General features: G+C 37.1%; 1 protein-coding gene across 4 annotated transcripts in view; it reads left to right on the top strand.

The window, feature by feature from the left end:
- HOOK3 (hook microtubule tethering protein 3) overlaps positions 1-25,536 on the top strand; it is a 95,591-nt gene that overhangs the window by 47,445 nt on the left and 22,610 nt on the right. For all 4 annotated transcript variants that reach the window (XM_082782703.1, XM_082782704.1, XM_082782701.1 and 1 more), the window contains exons 9-19: positions 338-501; positions 1,100-1,240; positions 4,420-4,621; positions 8,036-8,146; positions 11,007-11,094; positions 11,698-11,767; positions 13,374-13,514; positions 15,535-15,622; positions 20,809-20,843; positions 21,663-21,745; positions 23,775-23,875. In XM_082782703.1, the coding sequence (XP_082638829.1) occupies positions 338-501; positions 1,100-1,240; positions 4,420-4,621; positions 8,036-8,146; positions 11,007-11,094; positions 11,698-11,767; positions 13,374-13,514; positions 15,535-15,622; positions 20,809-20,843; positions 21,663-21,745; positions 23,775-23,875 (1,224 nt within the window). The remainder of the gene's footprint in view (positions 1-337; positions 502-1,099; positions 1,241-4,419; positions 4,622-8,035; positions 8,147-11,006; positions 11,095-11,697; positions 11,768-13,373; positions 13,515-15,534; positions 15,623-20,808; positions 20,844-21,662; positions 21,746-23,774; positions 23,876-25,536) is intronic.

The following is a 25,536-nucleotide window of genomic DNA, read 5'->3' as shown; positions in this document are numbered from 1 at the left end:
GAAGTGCTAATTTTACTTGTTTGGAAAGTATGCAGACGTCAATATACTGAACTCATTTTCTGTGATAGCTAAGACTTTTTGCCTAGATGCTTCTGAGAAGTACAGTTAAAATTACATTTTATGAGTGGTAAATTCTACCCCTAATGTTGCCATATGTTGTTACATCACATAGCAATTGAATACCTATTAAAGTTACAGTTTGTCCTTTGTGAAATGGGATTATTGAAAACTGTGCATTTCCATTTATGAGTTGTTTCTACTGTATTATGCACACAAGAAAATTGCTGTATAGAGCTGGATAGCTCTGTTATTCTAGTTCCTGTATTTCTTAAAACAGGTTGCAGCCCTTCAGGAGGAGAAGAGCAGCTTGCTTGCCGAGAACCAGATTTTGATGGAACGTTTGAATCAATCTGATTCTATCGAAGATCCCAACAGCCCTGCAGGTCGTAGGCACTTGCAGCTGCAGACACAGCTAGAACAACTCCAAGAGGAAACATTCAGGTAGAAGAGTTGCATGTGGGTAGATGGTTTGTTTGTAGCTGGTAGCAGACATGACTATGTGTTTGCTAGTTGAATTCCAGGTAACTAAATGAATGACTTGGTAACTAAATGAATGTGCTGGACAGGCTTTAAAGATAAATAAATAAAAACCACCTCATTGAGAGCTCCACGACGTTTCATCTGATAATCAGGTTAATATTATTGAATGTAAACAGCTGAAAAAAATCCTAGGATAAAGACATCATGTTCAGACTCCGTACTCCCTGAAAAAAAGAAAAAGGTGGAAATTTCTGCATGAACATTGACTTTTTTGGATTATTATAACAGAAGAGAGTTAGGTTATCTTTCCATTAAAACATCACAACACTGGGACGTTCCATGTAGAAACACTGACATCAAATAGAAGGCATCAAAAAACTTGATCTCCTTCTATATTTTTCAATAATCAAAGCATTTGGGAGTGTCTGCAGTGTTGCACACTGGGATGCCGTTTTCCTTTCTTGCATAAGAAGTCTGTTTCTAGCATTCTTAGAGAGGATGATGGTGAAGAAAGGTAACTGTTGCTCAAGCTGAGAAATCTTCTGTTTCATTTCTACAGATTAGAAGCTGCCAAAGATGACTACAGAATACGCTGTGAAGAACTAGAAAAGGAGATTGCTGAATTGAGACAACAGACAGAAGAGCTTACTACATTAGCAGAAGAGGCTCAGTCTCTGAAGGATGAGATAGATGTACTCAGGTACACACCGCAAAATTCTGCTTAAATAAATTAAGTACTTATTATATGTCTAATCAGTGAATATTAGCAAATTTAGCAAATTTATACCATCTTATGGCCATAACAAGTTATGTACTGGTCTTTGAGTGTAGACTATTCTATGCTCTTCATCACCTTCATGATGTGAGTGTCCATTCCTGTTGGGAAACCAGACCTTTTCCTTTCATGGGATTGTTTGGACTTGTGCTTTGGTTCATCGTATAATATGGACAACATCTGTTACAGCTGTCTTTGCCACTGAATTTTTAGCACCCATAGTTGTAATGACTGACAATGGTAGGGGTTTGTAAGGTGGGACAGCCTCTTTTACAACAACAACAACATAATCCTTCAATGGTGGTATCTTGCTGCCATGAATTATTCAGAACTGTTTATCTGCCACTCAGCTGTATCTTTTTTTCTACCAATTCTAACATGACTTCCTTTAATACTGACTTTTCTAATTCATTAGCTTTCTACTAAAGACATTCATCTTTACCTTCTCTGTCATTAATGTAAGGAATGAACCCAACATACTGCCCAATTCTGTAAATGATCTGTGTGGGAAGTTTGGGTTCAAAGAGTAATTCCTTGCATCAGAGAGAGTCTCTGTGCATTGCTGGAGGTTATGGAGATTTGGGTTGCCCCAGGATCTCATAAACTGACCACCAGCAGGGGTTTTTCCAGATTTCATAGGAAATTGAGTATGTAAATGAGTTCCAAAATGAAGCTGAGGAAACTGTAATAGTTGGGAATAGGGAGGAGAGAGGGCAGGGACAGTGCCATCCAGACAGTGTTCCAGGTTGTTCATTATGGGTGCTACTGTGTGAACTTTGTCATTCTTTGAATCAGAGGGGTTTGTTATATGGTGTTCATTTGATAGGGGTTCAGGACTCTGGAATGTGCCATGTATCTCTGTCCCCATCATCGTCATACATAGCAGTCATAACTTTGGGTCTGTTCTGTCAATTTGTAGTAGTTGTTGCCATTGCTGCTAAGCTTCAGTGGTGAATTGGGGTTGTACTTTATTTTGTAGGTATTTACTCTGTGCTTACTGTTTTTTATTGCTGGCTTTGTGTCATACTGCTTTTGGAAAGATTTTATTTCTCAGCTTCTAACAAATAAATTTTAGCTTGTTTGTCTCTTACCATGTCTACCATAGCCATCAAGCAAATTCAAAGGAACCGTCATAATCCTGACTTGCTCTTTCCTTTATATGACTTTTATTTTTCTTTCTCTCAAACCCTGATCAAATTGCCATATGTTCAGTACAGTTTTTCCCTCACCTGTTGAGTAATTCAATACAGGTTATTATATCCTAATTTCATAAGCTTTTGCCTTCCATCTTTCTATCCAGCACATACTCCTGATTTAAACCCCATGTTAGTGGTCCCAGTAGTACTGGTCTTACGGCTCCCCAGTGTTACTTAGTGTGACTCACAAGGTGAAGTAACACTAAGCATTTTTTTTTTTGCTGATGTTGGTCTGCCAGAAGGAGCATATTGTGAATGCCACTTCAATGTCACAGTCCTTTTCAGATCCTCCAAATGAGTGCACAGACCACTACTCAATTCTGCTTAAGTAAATTAGTTACTAATTACATGCCTAACATTTACTGATTAGATAGCTTAGCAGTATTATGCTATCTGATGACTGTAATAAATCACTCAGTGGTATCTTGAGTACTTTCCACTCACCTGTGCCACAACATGAGTGTCTATAATCATCAGGGAGTTTGTATACTTGTAGTCTGGTTACACGTAATACAGATTCTCCAAATGCCTACTAGTGGCTTTGTTTATATTTTCTAGTTAAGTGAGGGTGGCTTGGACCATAAACTTCTCAGATCCCTTGCTGTTCACATGAACAGTGTGCAGTATGTGCAATGCTATGCTTCAGCTGGTATCCTGGAGTGTCCGTCCTCTGTGTTCTGGAACACCAGGATTTCTGTATTTATCTGTACCAGATAGTGGAGGGACTGAGACTCCATTATTTCTACTAATCACAGAATCATAGAATGGTTTGGGTTGGAAGGGACCTTAAAGGTCATATAATTCCACCTCCCACACCATGGGCAGGGACACCTCCCCCCAGACCAGGCTGCCCAAAGCCCCATCCAGCCTGGCCTTGAGCACCTCCAGGGATGGGGCATCCACAGCTTCTCTGGGCAGCCTGTGCCAGGGCCTCACCTCTCACAGTAAAGAATTTCCTGCTTATCAGTGTAGAATCATTACTCCTTGTCATGTCACTACATGCCCTTGTAATGAGGCCATGGAGCAAATATTGCAGTAATTACAGAGGGAACAAAAAGTGGAATATGAAAAGGACTTCTGAGGGATACGGTTGCTGTACTTTTTTATAGCTGGGAGAATGCAATGAGGCATCACATCAGGGCATGAGCTGAAGGTCTCTGAGCTTTTGTTGATGAAACTTAATAACGATGACTAACATATATACCAAGTTGCAGGTGTTTAGTTCAGTGAGATACCAGTTCTATATTTCTTTAAGATACTTTTGTTTAATGTCTCTGAGTTGCACATTTTGATAAAAATGCAAGTCAGATTTTTTTCATCATCTTTAAAAAATAAGTAAATTACCACATGGAAATTAAAATTTAAACTTTAGTTTATGAAACATGTTAGAGAGTCTGACCCTCCAGTATTTTGTATCAAAGACACTCCGCATGTCCTACAGGAATTAGCAAACCCATGTTTATGAGTCTGTAGTTCTTGATTTTTTTCTTTTTTTTTTTCTATTCTGACTTAAGGTTTGTTTATAAGACTAAGTCAGTATTGTCAGCAGAAGTCAAATCTTGAATCCAGCAATTGGTATAGTTTGCACATTTGACCTTGATGGGGAAGAGTTGACCACACTGAACAAATGTGAAGTGGGTACTGTGGCCTTCAAAATAATACAGACCTGTGTTCAAACAGTACTCTTTAAAGGTGCTTCAACAGCTTTTTGAGGTAACAAATGGTGGAAGGGAAGCAGACAACTTAGAAGTGAAAACATCTCGTAATGTAAGAATATGGTCACTTTCTCATGTTCCTCATGATGTCTCATAATGTGTTCTGCATGAATTCAAACTACAGAGGAAGCTTCAAGACATACAATTTTGTTAGCTTTCAGAATATAAACCTGATACAAATCTGTCCCTCCAGGCATTCTTCTGATAAAGTAGCCAAGTTAGAAAGCCAAGTTGAGTCGTACAAAAAGAAATTAGAAGACTTGGGTGATTTGCGGCGGCAAGTGAAACTCTTAGAAGAGAAGAATACGATGTACATGCAAAATACTGTGAGCCTGGAAGAAGAACTAAGGAAGGCCAATGCAGCACGCAGTCAGCTAGAGACGTACAAGAGACAGGTGAGAAAAAACATCGTCAGTGCAGCAGTTCTCTGCATTGTTTAACAGTTCCTTGTCATCACACAGCTAATACCTCAAAGTAAAAAAGAAAAGATGAACAGACAGCTCCATGTGTTTAGGAGAGTTGCTTGTTTTGTGGGCGCTGCCTTTTTTCTTCTTTTCTGCAAGTCTTGTCATTGTTTGAATTTTACCTTTGTTTGCTAGTATACAGTATTTTTCTCTTTTCAAAAAATCCACAAATGTTAACATTTTTTTCTCAAACTATTCCTAAATCATACTCAGTATTGAGGTTTGAGTTACAGCCTCTTCTTTAAGAAAAAGTATCCACTTTTCACTTAGAAATTTCCAGCAGTAAGGAGCATAACATAGATCAGGTAAGTTATTCCATTGATTCATCGACCTTTTTATTTGAGGTTCTAGTTGTGCGTAGTTGTAAAGAGAAAAGGATGTATACCACCCTTGTTTATATGCACTCAACAGAGTACAAAATTAATCACCGCCACTCTCTCTGAAGTGAAAGGCATTTATCTTGCTTAACAAGGCACTATGTGATCATATTTCTGTAATGGTGGAAGATGTGCTCAGTCTTCTCTCTGCTTCTGTGCTACGCTGATATGACATCATACTTGGATTCTTGTTACAGATCAGACAGAGCCGCGTTTGTTAAAGCAGTAGTGCCCACTCAGTATTCCTATCTGATTGTGAACTCCAAGTGGTAGTCATGGTACAAAGGTCTCTATACATCAGCTTACAGCAGAGTAAGAATGCAAAAGCCGCCACCAACTACAGTGAATGCCCTCATGCCAAGTGTGGCCTGAGAGTTGAGAACATTTTTTTGCGTGTATGGCCGTCTTGGTTATTAGGACAGTGAGCTTCAGCCTTTATGGGCTAATCGTAAATACAGTCCAAGTGATTCCACTAGAAAAAAACTTGGGCAAGAAAAACACTGAAATAACAGACAATCAAAGGGAAAAGTAAAACCAATGGCCTTTCATACACAAGCAGTATTACGTTAACTAGCAAGAAATATTCCTTGCCTGTGAACAGTTCAGTATGTGATATAATTACGTAACTTTGGCAATCTGCATTGATTGTTCTCATTTGACCAATGATAAGGATTTTAGAAGTCCTGTCCTGATTTTAGACAGTCCTGTCATTTGTTCTGCAAGAAGTACTCCTTTTTGCTATCATTCCCCATGCTTTATAGCAGGGATTTCACATCTAAGGAGCTGTTGATTTGTACAAAAGTGGTCTGCTTTGTGAGACTGAAATAAGCCTCAAGTTTCTCATGTGACAGGTGTGCGTTCCTTTCACCTAACCACAGTGCCTCAGAATGAACACAGTGTATGTACCTTAAGTGTCTGTTTGTTTGGGCTCCTTTTGAGATCTGCCTCTGAGTCATGAACTGTCATTAAATTAATTCCTATGCATCCCAAGTTCTGCTATAAAAATTAAGCCAGATATAAAAATTCAGATGTTATACCCTTGTTGAGCAGTCAGTAGCATGCCACTGTAGTGCCATATGTCTGGTCTGGTGTGTGAAGGGATCCAATCGGATTTAAAAGGATGTAATCAGAAGAGTTACTTTGATTTAGAAGCTCTGTGCTGTGCAGGTGTTGTGCAGAAATACAGTGGTGTATAGCAATCTCAAGGAAATTCCATCTTCATCTTACCTACTGGTTTCTGTGAGATGACGTTGGTGATGGTATATTGTGCTGGGAGATGCAATAGCATTTACTTAGGAATTTATCTTCACTTTTCTGATAGTAAGCCTTTTATTGCAGCATGAAGAATTAAAATGTGCAGATTCCAGGATTGCTTTCTGTAATTTTAATTCAGTCCCTTTGTGCATGTGCGTTCTGATATATTTTTAACAGTATGTCCTTCTTTTCTTTGCTGCAAGATGCCTGCTTTACTCATTCCATGTGTCAAATAATGCTCAGTAAATGTGATGGCAGTTCTTTTTTTTAATTTTATTTTAGTTTTCTGCATTACCATGTAGCTGTGTATCTGTCTATACAATCCCCAAATCCAATTCAAAATAATTTATTTCCTGCTGTATTTTTCTACATAATTATGGCACGAGTGATTACAGACATTAATGCATTTATTCCATGTGAGGTGGGAATATACCTTCTTTACAAGAGGAGACAATCACAGGTGAAGGCCTTCATTTTTTAATATCCGGAGTGATGGAAGTCAAATCTGAGAAATTCAGTATTTTCAACTCTAGCATTTTGATTTATTTTTCTGATAATCTCAGAAATAGCAGGCCTGTGTTTTTTTCCCAGCCTTTATTTTAAGAACAACAGCAACAATGTCCTTCATTCTGAAATTTAAGCCTATGCAGCTTTTCTGGCCCAGTAGTTATTTTGTTATAGCTATACACATTGAAAATAAAAGGCAATTGGAACCACTAGATAGTCTTATGTAGGTATGGCTGCTGTTTTGCTTCAACAATTCGTTAGTCACTCTCCCTGTAATCTGAAAGTCATGAAAAATCCTTCTTATGAGTTGCTTCAGAAGAAGCTGTATGTCTTTAGCTGAGTAATCATTCAGCTTACGTATTTTCAGGTCAGTCTTTTTTTTACCATCTTAAATCTTTTTGTATTAGTTGCTTCCTTGCTTTCTGCATTAGGAGTGTTATTAATGTCTGGGGATGAGGTTTTGCTAGTAAAGGCTGAGACCTTTGGAATGGCAGAACTTCACTGATTTGCCTTCTGCTCACTGATTGTTTCTGCTCAGCTTTCAGATTTCTACTCATTTCATTAATTCCTTAGTAATTTGTAATTGGAAGTATATATGTGACACTTAGCAATGTATTTCCTTCTGAAGTAAAGAAAACTACTTATGAGCCTATGGGTGAATCTTTATATTAGTGTATTTTAAAAAAAGATGAGGAAAATCTCAGGTCAAGAGACATTGCCTGACTACACAAACTGGTGGTTGAGTTCTGAGCAAGACTTGTGAAACAGAGTTAACGAAAGGTTGAAGTTAAAGTGGATTTCTTCAGAGATTTTTCTTTTTCCTACACTTCTGAGATAGCAGGAGGATTTTTCTACTTTTCCTAAGCTCCTTGATCCATAGAAATATATAGCTTTTTTAAAAAAAAAATAAAAATAAAAAATTCCCTGTAAATCATGCTTGGACGTAAATTCCTGTTTTTAAATATACAGAACATACTTTACAATTTTTTGCTCCTTTTGTTTATGGTGAAACCTAATATTTGAATGCTTTTAGTTTTTGCTGAAGCTCAGAACAACTGATGAAATAAGGTTCTAGTATGTCCTATAGGTAAATATTTCATTTGTTTTACAAAATGACTTGTGGTGCATGGTAATTGGCTACTTTGTCTTGTGTATTTTGTTTTAATATTAATATTTGCGGACAAATTATTAATTCTTGTTCTCACAGGCAGTTGAACTACAAAACAGGTTATCTGAAGAATCCAAGAAAGCTGATAAATTAGATTATGAATGCAAACGGCTGAAAGAAAAAGTAGACAGCCTCCAAAAAGAAAAAGATGTAAGTGCCAAGGTGTTACTTTTTTGGTAGTAGTAAAAACAACTTTGTGACTTTTATAACACAGGCATATGATAATGAAAACTAGATGTTTACAGCAAGCTTTTTAAATTAGGAACTCTTTTTTCATATAACATTTCCTCATGTGTGTTTACAATATTCTTTTTAAATCTTAGAACTGTACAGCATAGAATAAAGTGACTGTACAAAAACATCATCAACACATTTCTAAGAGGAATAACCTTCACAGTTGTGTTCTGAAGTTGTTTCTTGCCCATTCACCATGGGAAGGTTAATAAACACCCAAAGTAATTGTCATGTTTTCTGAATAACTATTTAAAATAGGAATTTTTGCAGTATTTTATCCTAGTACTGAACTCCTGTTACTTTTTTCTTCAAGAGCTTTCTTTGAGGTACTGTCTGCATGCTTCTCTTTGTGCAGTCACAAGCACTGCAGCAAGTCTTTTAGGAATCTTACAAGACCTGTCCTTTTTCTTGCAGTCGTACCTTTTACAACAGTTCCTCATTGATCTGTCTTGTAGTGTCAACATGAGGTACAGAGGATGGATACCAGGCTATTCTGTTCCTCTCAGTCATTTGCTACTAGTGATTCTGAGATCAGTTGCTCTGCCTTCTTTTTACTAAGACCGATCCTTCAGATTTTTCTTTCTCTTACACACCCTTGTTTATCAGCAGTTTGTTTCTTAGGAATTCATTTGCAGGTGTTTCAAAGTACCTGAAAGCATGGCTGGCGCTTTTGAGTTACAGATTTCTCAGGCTTCTTCAACGTATAAATCCACCTGTCCATCAGCCAGAATCTTTGTAGGCATTTCCTTCAATCTGTCATATTTCCTATTAAATCCTGTCCAAATTTTCCAGCCCCTCCACTTGAATAGTACTTGAACTGAAAAATCTCAGTTATTTTCTGTTCACAGATCCTTTTTTTTCTCCATATTTTGTTAAATTCTCTAACTACTGTGAACATTTGACCTTGATATCACTTCCGTGTGCTCTTCAGCTGAGATTGGAATGCTCATAGTAATCATTTTCATATTGTGCTTTGGCTTTCATCCCTGCTCCTTATTTAAAATTTGCTTTTCTAGTTTTGTTATGTTTTACAATGGTAAGATTGTGTTTGTGGCTTACCTGTTGCTTGATGGACCATTTTTTCTTGCACAAAGGATCTGAATTGCAGGTCATTGTCATATGGTTTTCTGTTTTACTGCCTGGCAAATAGCTTATTTTTTGGTGGATGTTGGTTTCCAGGACATTCTTCTGAATTAACATACACCTGTGAGAACTAGTTTACAGTTGAAGAAGATTCTCAATGTTTGGATTAGTGATTTGCTGCCTGTGTTATGTATTCTTTCTTTTCCTTTTTGTCGCATACATTATCACTAGCATTGCCCATCACAGGTTACAAGCAAAGTAATCAATGGTATTTTGTCAGTAATATTTTGGAGGTAGCTATAGAAATCAGTTTTGTCCTTGTCTTTATGTTCTGGCAAAGTGTGGTAGTACATTTGGTATCTTCTGTAGCTTTGAATTTCACTTCTGTGGTCTGTTTCATAAGTGCTAATACAATTTGTTGAGTTGGCTTTGTCTTCAGTGTACAAATGCAGACCCAGAGCTTCTTCTATTCATTAAAATATTCTGGCATTTAATTAATCAACTTGATGTTTTCTGACTGACAGTAACAGACTGCTGAATCCTTGCTTTCAGCATCGTGAGTTTGAGCACTCCTCTGTATGGCTATTTTTCTGTGGCATTTTTAGTAAAAACGGTTTATAGCCTGTGGGGTTTGTGAAATGGCTTTCTGTGCTAATAGAAATATTACCCAAATTGTAATAGTTGCACCAGAGTTCACCATGCAGGATTCAGAAATACAGCAGAAGCCTCTGTCACACCTCAACAAAATGTTCTTTGTCAAAGCTATTCCAAGTTATGAATCTATTTAGGCTGAAATATAAGATACATTTGAATCAAACTGTAAATGGAATCAAATTCAAGGACCTTGATAGCTGATGCCAATACGACTGTACCTAGCTGAGGTCTGTCTCAGACCTTTTAGTGACACTGGACATTTCTAATATTGGAGCAATTTACAATTTGGATCTTTACATAATTGCTGTTCTCTACTTTCATATTTGACTCTTGGGAACCTTCTGGACTAAGACTTGATGTTACCTGTAGATTCCTGTTTTTTGCCAAAAGGAGATTTGTGCAAAATGGGAGAGTATTTACCTCATGGTACTGAGGAGCCCATCTGTATAGATCCCCCGGGATGGGCCTGTCCTGTTCTTCAGTTCTCTTTGGACTAAGCCTCAAGCAACTAGTTTTCTTAAATATCTGAGATGCTGGTGACTGGCAGGGCCGGTTAACACATGTCAGGAAGAGGTGGTAGAACTGCTGCTCACCCTTGCACTGTTGAAAGAGAAACAAAACTAAGTTAATGCAGTTTGTCTGTTGTGTTTACTGTGTATCAACATGCCTTTTATTTCACTCTTGGCTAAATTTCTGAGAGAAACATCTGCACTCTCATCTCACTTCACTTGCCCTTGGAACCAACCCATGGTGAGGGGGGAAGGAGGATGACTTAGTGGTCCCAGTACATGCAGTTTACTACCTCATACCAGAATTTTATTGATAGTGTTGTTGACACAAAATTGACTGTGTAAGTTTATACCCTGGTATTTTTGTCTCTGTAAGTATATTAACAGAGCAGCAACCATTCATAAAAATAACACTGTTGGTGTGGGATACTTGAAAATTATTCTATTATAAAATAGACTGAAGATGCCTTAATTTGAAAAATAATAAAGTAGTGCCAAGATTCATATTTATTCTCTTTCCAATTATTCAGAGATTAAGAACAGAAAGAGATTCTTTGAAAGAAACTATTGAAGAGCTCAGGTGTGTACAAGCACAGGAGGGCCAACTCACCACTACAGGTAAAGGACAAATGAGGAGATTAAATGCATCTTTTCTAAAGTTTACAGGACTTCTCTGAAGAGTGCTGAATATGCTTTTGTGTAGCAGGGAATAAATTTAAGCTCCTCTGAGAATAGCAATGAAAAGCTGCTTCTGCTACTCATAACTTTGCAAGTATTCAAGAACTTTAAACATGGTTTCAGTCGATCAGAAATTTTAGTCTCCTCCCCTGTGTGTTAGTTTTTCTATAATTCTGTATGTCTATCTGTATGTATTTCTGATTTCTATGTAGTTGATCTCTGAAGAAAAATATGTAAGTTTTCTCACATATATATGATATTTCATGTGTTGCAATTTATTTTTGTTGCATTGCACAGCTTTTCAGATAAGCTAATGAGTAGAAAATACATCATAAAATCACTTCCACCAGAAAGAAGACAGAAATAACGATTATTAACCAAATGAAACTGCTGTTGCCTGTCTTGCTGTAGTCTGACTTTGTCTAATTTTCCATTTACTAGCATTACTCTAAAATTACAAGCTTGTAGAACAAAGTTTGTGTCTGATCTTTTAAAAGAAAGTAACTGGTCTGCTTCTTAATTTTTTTATTTTTTCTGACCCAGGATTGATGCCCCTAGGAACAGAAGAACCTTCAGACAGTTTAGCAGCAGAAATTGTTACTCCTGAAATAAAGTAAGTTAATGTGTGCCTTTTTTACTAATCCTTACAGTGTACCCTTAAATAATCACTTCATTTCTTAATCAGTGCTATAAAGTTTCAACAATCTTATATATATATATATATATATATATGTATATATATATATATGTGTGTGTGTGTGTGTGTGTATATATATATATATTCTCTTGTTTTGGATTTCTGCACAGCAGGAGCTTAGAACAAAATTCACTTGACCTCTTGAGTTTTTGTACTGTACTCCAGGAGAATGATAACAAACTCTTTTCCTGCACAGAGTTCATGTAACTGCGGTTTATATGAGAATTAACAGACAAAATGCTAGTGGAACTTGCAGTTGTACAAGGAGGAAATGAATAAAATTGTTATAGAAACAGTTGATTTTATAATCTACTCTGTATCATTGCAAATGATTACAGTCTATGAAAGGACAGAACAGCCACCACAGAACTGAAAATCATAGTTTAAAAGGTTGCAGATGGTGCTTATCCTTGCCTGTGTGCTCATTATCACTGCAACCTGAAATTTAAGTTACTTAAAGACAGTCACATCTCAGAAATCTATTGACCCTTTAGGAATTTTATTCTTTCATTTCTACAAAAACTGACATTTTAACAATTGGAAAGATAGTTTTGGGGTCAAAACATAATTTGAGTGGAGAAAGCTAACAGTAGAAAAGAATTCTTCCAGCTCTGTTGCTGCGCCTTACTCCAAGAGCAATTCTTCTAGATTTGTTCAGGAACAACAAAAGAATGCTTTGATGCAGTATTAGTGAATTATGGAGTTATTACATAAACCTTTCTCATGACTGCATGAGAGAGGACAGGAAGCATAAATTCTGTAGATACTCAAGGTTAGACATGTGGTTTCATTATCTCTTCATCTTCAGCTCTTGAAGATGAAATCTGGATTTTATGCAAGCATGCATCTATGCAGTCTGTTTGCTAAATTTGGCCTTCTTGCCTGCCTCGGAGAGGGACTGTAGCAGTGGCTGCTGTAGGAGTACAGCTGCTTCCCCTGATGACAGGGGAAGACTGTAAGAGGCAGCTTACCCGCTGGAGTAGCTGCTGCTGCTCTCTTGTTCCCTGTGAGGTGACAGAACATGGATCTGTACTCGAGCACCATTCTCCAGCTCATGGATGTGACTAGATGGGGGATTTTCAGCAGCCAGGTCTGGTCTGCGACCTGTCATTTGCACCTGAGTAAATCAACAAGTTAAGTGACATGAGGGAAAACAGACCAACAGAGTAGAAGTGACTTCCCTAGGTTCATACAGGAATTCAATGACAGCTGAGACTACAGCCTCCCTTGACACTTGTCACCAAGCTTTGTGTTCTCCACATTCGACCTATAAACTTGTCCTTCTGTACTCTGAGATCTAGTAGGGGCATTCAGGCATTTTTTTCCTGTTGTGCTTTCTACAATTACAGTTCCTTTAATTGGGTTTGAATTTGCGGGTTTGAAGACTTAGTTGTTTCATCTGGCTCTCTTAATTAGGTAAAGATGATCTTAATGTTATCTTTACACCTTCTGTTGTAAACTGTTTTCTTCTTTAAAGAGATTAGTATACTATTTTCTATAAAACTGTATTTCCTGTGTTTAGGGAGAAACTCATTCGCCTTCAGCATGAGAACAAGATTTTAAAGTTGAACCAAGAAGGTTCTGACAATGAAAAGATTGCCTTGTTGCAGAGCCTTCTGGATGATGCAAACTTACGGAAGAATGAATTGGAGACAGAGAACAGGTAAGAAGTCTTGTCTTTTGACTTCTCTGTCCTCTGCTTCATTGACTTTTCTGACAATTTCTGACACTTTTGACAGTACTGTGCCAATATCAGGTTCCCTGGCACAAAACAGGCATAGACTTAACTATAGTGAGCTGAGTGAAGGGCCACAAGGATGTGATTACAGAACAACAGCATCTTTCAGAGATTCTATGTAGGCAGGAAAAGAGGAGACTTAGGGGGGATGCTATTAATGTTTGTAAACATCTGATGGGAGTATCTAAGGGAGATGGACTCTTCTCAGTGGTGACAGGGGAAAAGGCAACAGGCACAAACTGAAGTACGTGAAATTCCATCTAAATGCACAAGAAAATACTGTGAGGGTTTCTAAACACTGTAATAGGTTGCCCAGAGAGGTTGTGTCCATCCTTGGAGATACTCAAAACCCAACAGCACATGTTCCTGAATGTAGACATTCATGGCACCAGACAAGGATGCATCTGAGGGTGCTAAGGTAGTTGGCTGATACTGCTGTGTGGCTGCTTTCTATCTGAATCTTTGACAGCTGATGTTGATTGGCGAAGGTTTCTGAAGCCTGGGAAAATGTAAATGCCACAGTCACTTCAAAAAGGGCAAGAAAGAGGATCCAGGCCTCTACGGATTGGTCAGCCACAGCTCATTTCCTAGGAAGCTCATGAAGGAAATCCATCTGGAATGAATATCCAGTTGCAAGAGGGACAAGAAAGTAGTTGAGAAAGGCTGATATTAATTTTTTCGGAGCAAAGCGTGCCTGACTAAACTGATTGTCTTCAATGAGATGGCTGCCTATGTGGAGGAGGGTGAAATACTTTAGATTACCTCAGATTTGGCAAAGCCTTTGGCACAGTCTCCTGTGATATCCTTATGTTCAGAATGGCTACCTACAGGCAGAATAAGTGGACAATAAAGTGGACAATAAATTGCAGTCACAGTGAATAGTAATGCTGTCAACAGTGTAGAGAAATGAGCTGATGGGGGCCTGTCCATGTCTGGGAGGAGACTGGCAATGCAGGCTGGTGTTGGTAGACCAGGGAACAGCTCTGATGCAAAAGCACTGGGTATCCTGGTAGGCAGTAAAGAGAGTGTTTCAGCTGGGAACCATGCAGCCCAGGAGGCTGACTGTGACCTGGGCTGTCCTCATGAGGCTGTGAAGCAGCTATTTGAGGAATCCCATAATACCACATCTGGATGTAGCATTCAGTTTTGGACTCCTCAGTACAGGGAAGACATGGACATACAGGAGAGCTGAGATGAGCGACAGTGGAGCACATGGTATGTGGGGTAATACTGAGGACTGGGTTTGCTCAGCATGCAGAAAAGATGTCATATGGGAGATGGTTCTGTGTCTACATCTGCATAACAGGAATCTGTCAAGACAGAGCTGGACTCTTCTCAGAGATTGACAGTAGAAGGAAAAGAAGCAGTGGAAACTGTTTGGAGTATGGGAGATTCTGATTCAATACAAAATAAATAAATAAATAAAAAATCTAAGAAATTTTCAACCTCCAGAAGAGAGGCTCAGAAAAATTGTCAGACTTCGTCCTTGGGGGTATCCAAACCTCAACTGAACATGGTTCTGTGTTACACAACTGCTCTAAGTGGATCTGCTTCATGGGTCTGCTTCACGAAGGAAGTTGGATTTAGATGATCTCTGAAGATCCCTTCCAACCCGTGGATTTTTAGGGTTCTGTGACTGTGTAAAGACAGTAAGCTAGTAGCTGTCTCACAGTGAGTCAGAACAAGTTAGAAACTCTTGTTGCATGTATATGGAAATAGTTCCTTGTGACTTGCATCTATGCTGTATCAGACTGTTCTGGGAGACTACAGACTTTGATTTCTGGAACTGTTGTTCCCTCTCAGTTCTGTTGTAAATTTTTAGTGAATAAAATACGGCATTGCATCTCTTGTGTAGATGATCTGAAAATACTAGACACTTAAAAGTCTCAGGCATTGTCTTGCAGTTTTTTGCTGTTTTCTGAAAAACAAAATATCTATTTCCTAGATTGGTAAATCAAAGACTCCTAGTAGTGCAATCCCAGGTTGAAGAACTACAAAAATCTTTGCAGGATCAAGGTTCAAAAGCTGAAGATGTAAGTAGAAATGTGTATTAAGTTTACATTCAAGTAGTTATATTTCTTGGACTGTCCATTTTTGATAAACGTTTCTGCTTGTTATGTAGTGAAGTAATATGCAAATGAAGATTTCTGGTTGTTTTACATATTCACTGTTATGCTCTAAATACTAAGTTGTGCTTCTCTAAATAGAGTAAAAGACATAAGACATTTGTGTAGAAAAATACAAAAATACTATGCAGAGAAAGTGTCAAATTTTGCTTAATTAAATGTATCAATTCTAATAGTAAAGTCAGCATTGTTTAAAGTTATTTAATTAGAATAGAGACTTCTGAAAGGCATTAAGGACATGTTAATTCTCCACATCTTAGTAAAATATCTGAAGTTATTTTTGTTTTGCTTAGTGGAAAGTAAACCCTTTCCTGACAGTGGAAACCCTGTAATTGCTAGAGTAAGTGTATCTTGTAATACCAGGCAGGCCAAAACTAAAAAAGGCAAATGATTAGTTGATTAACATTTGCAGCAGTTTCTGTTTCCATTCAAAGAGTTAGCTTTATTTTTAATAGGAGAACACCCATCATGGCAGTTAGTGTGGAGAACAACTTTCAGTCTTCCACTCAAAAAATTACTTTGCCATCTCTTGTGTTTGAGACAAGAAGATCTATAACTTTATTGAAAGCAGTGATTTGCAGGAGGGTACGTGCACAGTGTACACTCACAATACCAGTGTATTTCCCTGCTAACTGGCAACAAGTTGCAATGTGTTGCTTTCTATTTTTGTGTTTTTGTTTTAACTAATTCATATAAAAATGAAAATTATTACTAGCTGCTTGTTTTCATTTAAAAGTGTATTTAATTTAGCTTGTCCACTTAATTTCCAGAATAAGCTGTATGAACCTAAAACAACATAGTTGCGTTCAGTTAAGGTTATTTTTCTAAGTAACATAGAATGTGTTTTAGAATGCATTGTAAAATCATTTCATACTATTATGTGATTCTGAGGTGTTTCTTGGTTATTGACCAAAATCAGATCTTCAAGGTGAACAAGAATATAAAAAAATATATATCCTCAGGCATTAAGTATTGTAAATGGTCCCTATCTAACTGCATTCAGGTTTATTCACTGAAATTGTAATTCTGTCCCTTTTTATGGCTCTGGCTTGGACTGTAATCTAGGATATGCCTGTAGCTCACTTACAGGAGTAGTTGCAGCCTGTGTAGGCATCCTCTGAGGTGATTCTGCTAACAGCAAAATACCACCATCAGAACACCATGGTATAGCCTTGTGTGTACCAGGCAGGCATTGTCAAGCAGAGCTGAAATTCGTGATGAAGTAGCTGCTTTCTGGGCTTCTGTGTAAGTCTGACACTGCCAGCAGTGATTTATATGCACAAACCCCATGACCTATTTTGCTGAGCTTAGAGTGTAGGCCTTGACTTGCTTAATTAAGAGAGTAAGTTGAGTGTAGAATCAGAGATTAATTGAGGTTTCAAGAACCTCTGAATGGATGGGACACCTCATCCAAAATCTCACACAAAGCAGAGCAAAACTCAAACCCAGCTTCAGAGGTAGATCAAGTTGTGCAGGCACATCCTGAAGTTATCTCTGATCTATCCTTAAAAAGGGTGATTCGTCAGAGGCACGAGAGAAAGGATAAGGAGGCACTTGCCATACAGTTCATTGTTTCATCATTTTGACTATTTTTTTCCACTACTTTTCTGTAACAATGCACTTTCTTTTTCATATTTGCAATGTCAAAGTGAACTAGTCTGAAAACTGAAAGTCCAAATTAGGAATGGATCTGTTTCATTTTGCACTGAAGTTGCAGTGGAAGGAGGATGTTAGGAAGATGTCAGTGCTATTAGGCCTGTAACAGGCACTGACACATCATGTTGGGATGCGTGATTGATTAGTCAGTCCATCTACGTGTTGCGTTGCTGGACAGGGAATGGCCTCCCACCCTTATCTTCCAGACTACAGTATCAGGTCAGATGTGAATGGTGTGGTCAGAATAGCAGGTTTGATTTGTTGTCCTTCAGAACGTGTTCATGTGTAGGGCTGCTCAACAGGTACCCCAAACAGCTGTGATTCTTTTGCATGCCTTATTATCACTTCCTTTATTCATGCTTGTTCTCCTTTTCTCTGCCCTACTGTACATATATTCCTAAATAAAAAACCTGCCTTTGGTTACTTCTGCCCCACTGGACATAGTCCTGATAAATCTGTAGAAAATCTGGAGTTTCTCCTAACGTTACATAGGCCATCTTGGCCTTATATGCTATTCTTGGTACAGCTAGTATGTCCTCCTGACTTGGCATCTCCCTAAAAGTCCCCAGAACTCTTACCTGTTCTGTTTCTTGTGAAGTTCAGCTGCTTTGCTCATTACTCTTAACATGTCTGTGAAATCTGGCCATCTCTCATTGTCATCTGGCCATCTCTCAAAAGTTTATAACTTTTGTCAGGTTCTCACATCAAGAAATTTTCTCAAGACACGTGCTTAGTTGCCCTCATCCTGTTAAATTAGCTTAACCTCAAGCCAGAGTATAGCCATCTGCCTGCAGCTTTAACATGTAGAACAAAACCAAGCTTTGATCCACAAAGGGGGAAAAAAATATTCCTTTTATCTCCTTTAAGTATATGAGTAATTTTCAATAAAAAGACTATTTTTGTAAGGTTTTTTTTTTTTTTGATGCAAAGGAAAAATAGCAAATACTGAAAAGGATTTCTGTTTTCTAAAGCCACCTTATTATAGGAAATACTTGTCTATTATGAACACATGAAAGATTTGAATGAATCTTAGTGTGAAGCTATCTCAAAATTAGATAAAGCTTCATTTTTTCCTGAGATTTTTTTTAAGGTCCTATCCTTCCTATCTGAGAACAACAATTTTATTAATTACTTGTTAGGAGCATAGGATGTGGGATGTGAATACATGACTTTGAAGCTGACTTAAACTTAATTAAAAAAAAAAAAGTAACATCTACCCATTTTTAGAATAATTTATTTGAATTTTTTATTCATCTTGCTTTGAGTATATACAACATCTTTGGGTTGGCAAAATCATGTGTTTTACATTTTATCCTTTTTCCTAATCATGTGTCTTGGGTAAATTACTCTGTCTGGGTAGACTCAGTCCAGCTTCTCTTAATGGTGGTGTTGTGAATCATTGTTAGCTTCTTGCTTCTGAGAACTTATGTTCTATCTAGATGGGAGGGAGATTACTGCCACAACAATGCTAGTACTGTGCGAGTAACATAAGCGAACATATACCAGTTGAATCCCCATTGACAAGTGGTCATTGGTGTCTTTACCAGTCTACACCCAAGTGTAATGCAAGCATTCCAAAAGGAAAGCTGAGTTCAGTTTCAATTTTCTTAAAAGCCTTCGAAAACAAATAGTCACTGTTGCCAGCTTTCCCATTTCTAATCTAAATCAATCAGTAGTCACTCAGACAGATGTAAGCAACCTTGCCAATTTAAATACTTTGTTACTTTGTGACCAAGAAAGATGAGTGCAAACATTTATTGTTACAGAAGAGTTGGTGAAGCAGCAGGTTTTTTTTGTTTTTGTTTTTGTTTTTTAGGGGATTGGGAACAGAAAAATGCAAATGGTCAAAACCCACAGCTCTAAGTTTAGCTGCTCTAAATTTCTGACTTTGAAATCAGTGGAGTCATGTTGGATTATTTTACATACTTCCCCCATTTATTCTACTGCAATAAGGAAATCCAATTTTGAAGTTGGTTTTCAGTCTTGAATTTGGAAATCAAAAATGTGACCCAGGAATGTGGTTGAAGACAATATCTTGAAGTCTTTACACTATGACAAAGCTGAAAAAAAATAAATTTGGGGTGCACAGTGAAATTGTCCCTATTGGCTAGGTGTCTAAACCTGTGTTGAAAGACCACAGGATGAAAGGCAATGAAGTAATTTTGTTACTGATACTGTCTTATACTTTGATGGTGTTCTGGAACATTAGTCACATGCTAGAGCTCCACCGTGATTTATATTGGATAAATACAAAACAAAAAGGCAGGTTCTGTTCTAAGTACTTTACATTTGTCGTGTATTTGATCTATGTGAAAATAACACAATTCAGAATCACTCCACAAAAACACATGCATCTCTTTGTTATGGTTGTAGCCCAATAGACTGCACACTTTCTCCTGTTTGTTACTTGTATCATTTTTGTCTTAAATGGCTTTCCAAAACAGCAGTTGTTCTCCTTTGAAATTCTGGTTTAGATATGATGACTTACAAATGTGCTTCTTCACCATTTATGTATTTTTTTAGTGATATGTTTTAGAAAATGCTACAGGATGAAACTGCTGATGAGAACAGAGGAGAAAAATACGCATGTCTGAAAATACTCATAGCTTTAACTTTGTTTGTGACTTTCTAAATAGTTTATTCTGTTGGCTGCTGTTTTGCTTTATACTAATGTCATCTCTGTTTCTTGGCATGGGCTTCTGCTCAAGGCTATTGTGAGTATGGCTTTCTATTTACCTAACACTACTTTCAGTTTAAAGACATTTATTGGTTTTGGTTTTTGAAAGATACTCACTGTGTATAAAGTGAGTTTAAGATTAAAATAAAATTTACTTTGAAGCTTTTATTTAAAGAGCTTATCTAAATGTGATTTAACCAGAAAGTGGAACACTGTAAGTTGTATATTTTTTACATGTCTGTAGTCAGTAAAGAACAGAAACAGAAAAGTGTTAAATGTTCTGCTATACTCCAGTCTAAAACACTCTATTCCCTCCAGTTTCTATGGGGACAGGAATTTGCTTCAGCTAATTTATTACACATCTTGATACAAATCGCTTTGCAATATTGGTAAGACAGCTCTTTTAGCAAATTTTGCTGCACTTTCTAATTTCATATTAATTTTTTAAGACTAATTACAAAAGTACTGAATCATGAAGAAATTAAAACTACCATAGAGCACTATCATTTATGGATCTTGCCTATATTGGTCCAGTTCCTGGGGAAGTATTTGTGAAGTTACAAAGCATTCTAATTTCAGGATAGTCACATGGCTATGAAGGAGAGGATTGCTGCCACAGAGGATGGATTTATAATCTAAAACTGAGTGAAGTAAAAACGTGGATTTGGGTTTAAATGTCAAAATTGTCTTAAAAATAATTTTGAAATTACATTAAAGCACCCCCATATATTAAAATAACACATTTAACTTTTTGTTTTAGTCAATTCTTCTGAAAAAGAAACTTGAAGAACATCTGTAAGTATTTTTTCCTGTATTGCTTGCAGTTTGAAATTATATGTTTTCCATACTATAGGGAAGGCAGACGCTCATTAATAATGTATCTAGATGATATACTTCTAAGAGAAATGATTTAGCACAGAAATGTTAGGGAGTCTGCTATTTGGATATTATCATTTCATAGAAAAACTTTGCCAAGTAATAAGAGCTGTGAATAAACCACAATTTTGTGTTAGTTAGAATACCTTGCCTAGCGTTGTATAAGTCGTTTGTCAAGAGGAGTAAGTCATTTTGTTCTGGGGAAAACACTTGAATTTAAATAAAAATAATCGGTTTACTTTTTAGTATACCTTAGGGCATAATACATAACATTTTAGAACAAAATGGTAACACTTCATATTATTCCCTTCTACTTCCTAAAATGCAAAAGACTTCACTTTTCAACTCTCTTACAATAAGTGTAGTTTTTGTTGCTTGTGGTTTTAGCCGTTCTTGAATAATGTAATCTCAGTTAAAAGTATTCATTTTAGGCATGCATTGTGTAATTTACTGTAAGTTCTAAAGCAAATTTGTCATTTTGGACTGAGAATGAGTCTGTTTGCTGTTACAGTTCTCCATATACTGTAATTCTTTGCTGTCATGTGTTACAAATATTTCCACAGTGACATTAATAACACCTGTCTTTTGTCCTCATCCCACATAGGAAAAATCAGTAATGCTATTAGAAATATATTGCTGTTTGAGTTTTTTTTTTTTTTTTTTTAATATTGGTTAATGTTCATTCAAACTCGGTAAGAATATTTGGAAAACAATATGTGCCTTTATGATTTGCAACAGTGAGAAACTCCATGAAGCTAATAACGAGTTACAGAAGAAACGAGCTATTATTGAGGATTTGGAACCAAGATGCAATAACAGTTGTGAGTTTACTGATGTGCACTCCATTTCTTTTCTTTGTAAAGTATTTCATGTGTGAGGTCTTTAATTATAATAGCTATAGAAGGTGCAAGATAAACAAAATGCACATTTTAAATGTCAGTGATAGGTGTTAATTTTTCTGAAACTATGGTGACCAAAAAGATTATTGTAATGCTTGAAAAGCAGGAGATTGCGTTTTAGAGACCACCATAGTAAGAAATGACACTGCCTATAGGAATACCTAGTCATTATCATACCTATCATTGAACCTCAGCTTTTCAGAACCATCATGTCTCCTACCACCTTAGTTTAGAAGATCCTTGCTGCCATCACCAGCTCATCTTTTACTAACAATATATATTCCTTTGGTATGTTTTCAGGTAACAGAGTAGAACTGTGTTGTAATTTGCGAATATTTTTGGGCTGTGGTCAACACAAATGTAGGAATTATGTTGTATAGCTATAGGTCAGATGGTTTCTAGAGACCAGAATCTAGCTGTTAATGTTTGCTTTTTAGCATGGTAATACTATTTATTTTGTGAGAAGTACCACAGAAGCCTGATTGTTGGTTTTGAAGCTTACTCATAATAGAACAAGGCAAAAGCTTGCAACCAATGTCAGCTTCTCTGGTTTGTGCCAGAACAATTTCAACCATAAGAGATCCAGGAAGACTGAAATGTAGTTTTACTGTTCATTATGTAAATTCTGTATCCAAAAGGGATTTTTAGTTAAGTTGAGCTAAAACTGCAGAGTATGCAATAAAATTATATGTTTTAGCAAATGTTAGTACACTTGGAAATGAAGGTTAGGGACTTCAGAAGCAGCTAATAAACACATGATCCAGACATTTTTATAAGCCTCAGTGTGAGTGTAAGAACGTTTTTCTGGCTCTCAGACTTAGTAAAATAAATAGATAAATAGTAATGTTAAAGCTTCTGTAGTTGTTTTACTGAAATCACAACTTGCTTCTTAAAAGTCTAGGTCTGAGTTTTGTCTTGATAAAATAAAAATGCTTGTACTTCTTTTATTCTCACAGTCAGCATAAAAGGTGTGCAAATTATTTCTTCAGATTCTTTTAGCTGTCCTGAGAATGGCCAAACGGATTTTGTATTTTGCAAGAATCAGAGAACATTCTGAAAAAATGATTCTTACATTCTTAGAGACGAGCTGCTATTGATTCCCTCACTGATCAGTGAAGACTTTTGGCAGGACTTTGTTGCATTGAGCAATGATCAAGATGACTTGATCCTGTTTACTTAGTGTTTTTGAAGAGCTTAGAGAGAAAAGTGTAGGATAAACATGAAAGAACATTTTAAAACGAAGTTGCAAAATAAATGGACTGTGGGTTGCCAACTATGCAACCTTGTGTGAGAACTAAACACCACTGTTCTGTGTTTTTATCCAGAATGATGGAATTGAACTTCTTTGAAGATGTATAGTTTGTGCTTTAAGTGATAGTGGTTCAGCATGTTTTTGTATTGACACGGGAAAAGCCTGTGTGAAACTGTCCTGCTGATGGGCATTGCTGCTTGAGAAAATGTGGAAAAAAATGAAATTGACTATATTCAAGTTACAATTCTGATAAATTATGTTCAGTGTTAAAAATTGAGCAGGTCTAAGTAAGAATCATGTACCTCTTATGAATCATTCCTCTAACACAGAATAAGTAAATTCATTTTTATCTGAGTTGCAATTTGAATGTAATTTGAAATTTGTGATTAAGAATTTATTTAATAATTAATTAGTTTTCTGAGTCTGTTCCATAACGGCAATGATTTATGATTCCTTTTTTCTTTATTTTTTCATAATTTTAAAAACAAAATTTGTGCATGAAAGACAATCTCTTGATATCATGAGTACATTTTTTATGTTTCGGAGCTCTTGAGTAATTAAAACTATGGTATCTGCTGTATCACATTCCTTATGTGATAAGAAGTGCAGTATGTTCTACCTGTGCCTTAAGTGTCTGTTTAAACACACAAAAATAAACATAATTGTTATTTCCCAATGTGTGCACCTCCTGACATAAAGCACTCAAAATTGAAGAGTTACAAGAAGCCTTACGGAAAAAAGAGGAGGAAATGAAGCAAATGGAAGAGCGTTACAAAAAGTATTTGGAAAAGGCCAAAAGCGTAAGTATGTGTGTTCCATGTTAATTATCACAGAATCAACGAATGGTTTGAGTTGGAAGAGACCATAAAGATCACCTTGTTCCAACCCCCCTGCAGGGACACCTCCCACCAGACCAGGTTAATCAAAGCCCCATCCAGCCTGGCCTTGATCACCTCCAGGGATGGGGCATCCACAGCTTCTCTGGGCAACCTGTGCCAATGCCTCACCACCCTCTGAGGGAAGAATTTCTTCTTAACATTTAATCCAAATCTTCCATTTTTTTGTTTAAAGCCATTTCCCCTTGTCCTACTACTACACCCCCTGACAAAGAGTCCCTCCCCAGCTTTCCTGTAGGCCCCCTTTAGGCACAGGAAGGCTGCTGTGAGGTCTGCCTGGAGCCTTCTCTTCTCCAGGCTGAACAACCCCAGCTCCCTCAGCCTGACTTCATAGGAGAGGTGCTCCAGCCCTCTGATCATCCATACTAGGATTGGTAATGGAGAAATTACCGGAACATCTGTGCTGTGCAGTTTCAGAATCAGAGAACCACTTATGTAAAACAATTCAAGGGAGGGAAGCTCGATACGCAGAAGTACTCCTTAATTGGCATTTGTGCTGGGGCTTCTGGGGACTTCCAGCACATCTTTCCTCTTTGTACACGCAAATGTGGCTTAGTCCCACCAAGTACAGGCACAATTGGACCAACAAACTCTGCTTTTATCAGCTTTTCTTCTTTTGGTTGAAGAATAAGAGGCAGAGAGGGGAGAGGAAGTTTGGGGTTCTCTGCTTCTCAGGTGGCTGAATCTATTTGTGTGTGCTTCCAGATGGTGTAGGCTTCTCACAGTGCTCAGTCAGTAATGTCTCCCTTACCTGGAGCAGATAATTTTGATGCACCTTTTTGTCAATACAGCTTTTAGCTGCTTCAGATTTCACTGAATTCTTATTGCTCACATAAATTGGTCATCTTTTTTTTTTTTTTTTTTTTTTAATGGAGCTTCTGACAAGTTCACTCAGTCGTAGTCTTTAGAGTTTACAGTCAGAGGTAATTACACATGTGGCAGAGTCATTCGCACCAATTTAAATTGTATTTTGCTTTCTTTGTTCATCTTTTGCCCTGGTTTATTTTTGTTCATGTCTTGGTTTAGCCAGCTGGTTTAGAAACCATTTTAATGTGAACTCTTTTTACAGATGCTTTTTCTACATAAAGTAATATGAACTACTTACACAAGCTGTTAGATTCTCCTATTGACGTTTAGTATGGCTTTTTACCTTTACTATTGAATGTATGCTTTGGGCTAGAAGGTGGCTAATATTTAAATATGGTAATGAGGATGTGGATATACTACCAGCTTTAAAATGGCAACATTGTGGTCTCAACCACGGACCCATGTCTTCTATACTTTCTATATTTTGAGTTTCTTGAAAGTATACTAGTGTTTTCATTCATCTGTTTCATCTATTCATGGTAACATCAAGATCTTTTTGCTATGTCTGGATTGAGTTAAATGGAAATCCGTAATAGGGTTCCTAATCTGTCAGAACGCTAGGCTTCCTTCCTTTATTTCTATGTAGTTTTCTCAGTGACTACTTCTAAGATGTTTCAAAGGCCTTCTGTAAAACTAAATGAATCTTTTTTTCTTTTTTTCTGTTTTCTCTTTTACATCTTATATTCTTAGAGTATTCT

The sequence above is a fragment of the Aythya marila genome (genome assembly GCF_965140915.1).
Source record: "Aythya marila genome assembly, chromosome: Z".
Lineage (NCBI taxonomy): Eukaryota > Metazoa > Chordata > Aves > Anseriformes > Anatidae > Aythya > Aythya marila.
Note: the sequence above shows the minus strand (reverse complement) of the source record. Positions and strands in the feature narration are given on the sequence as shown.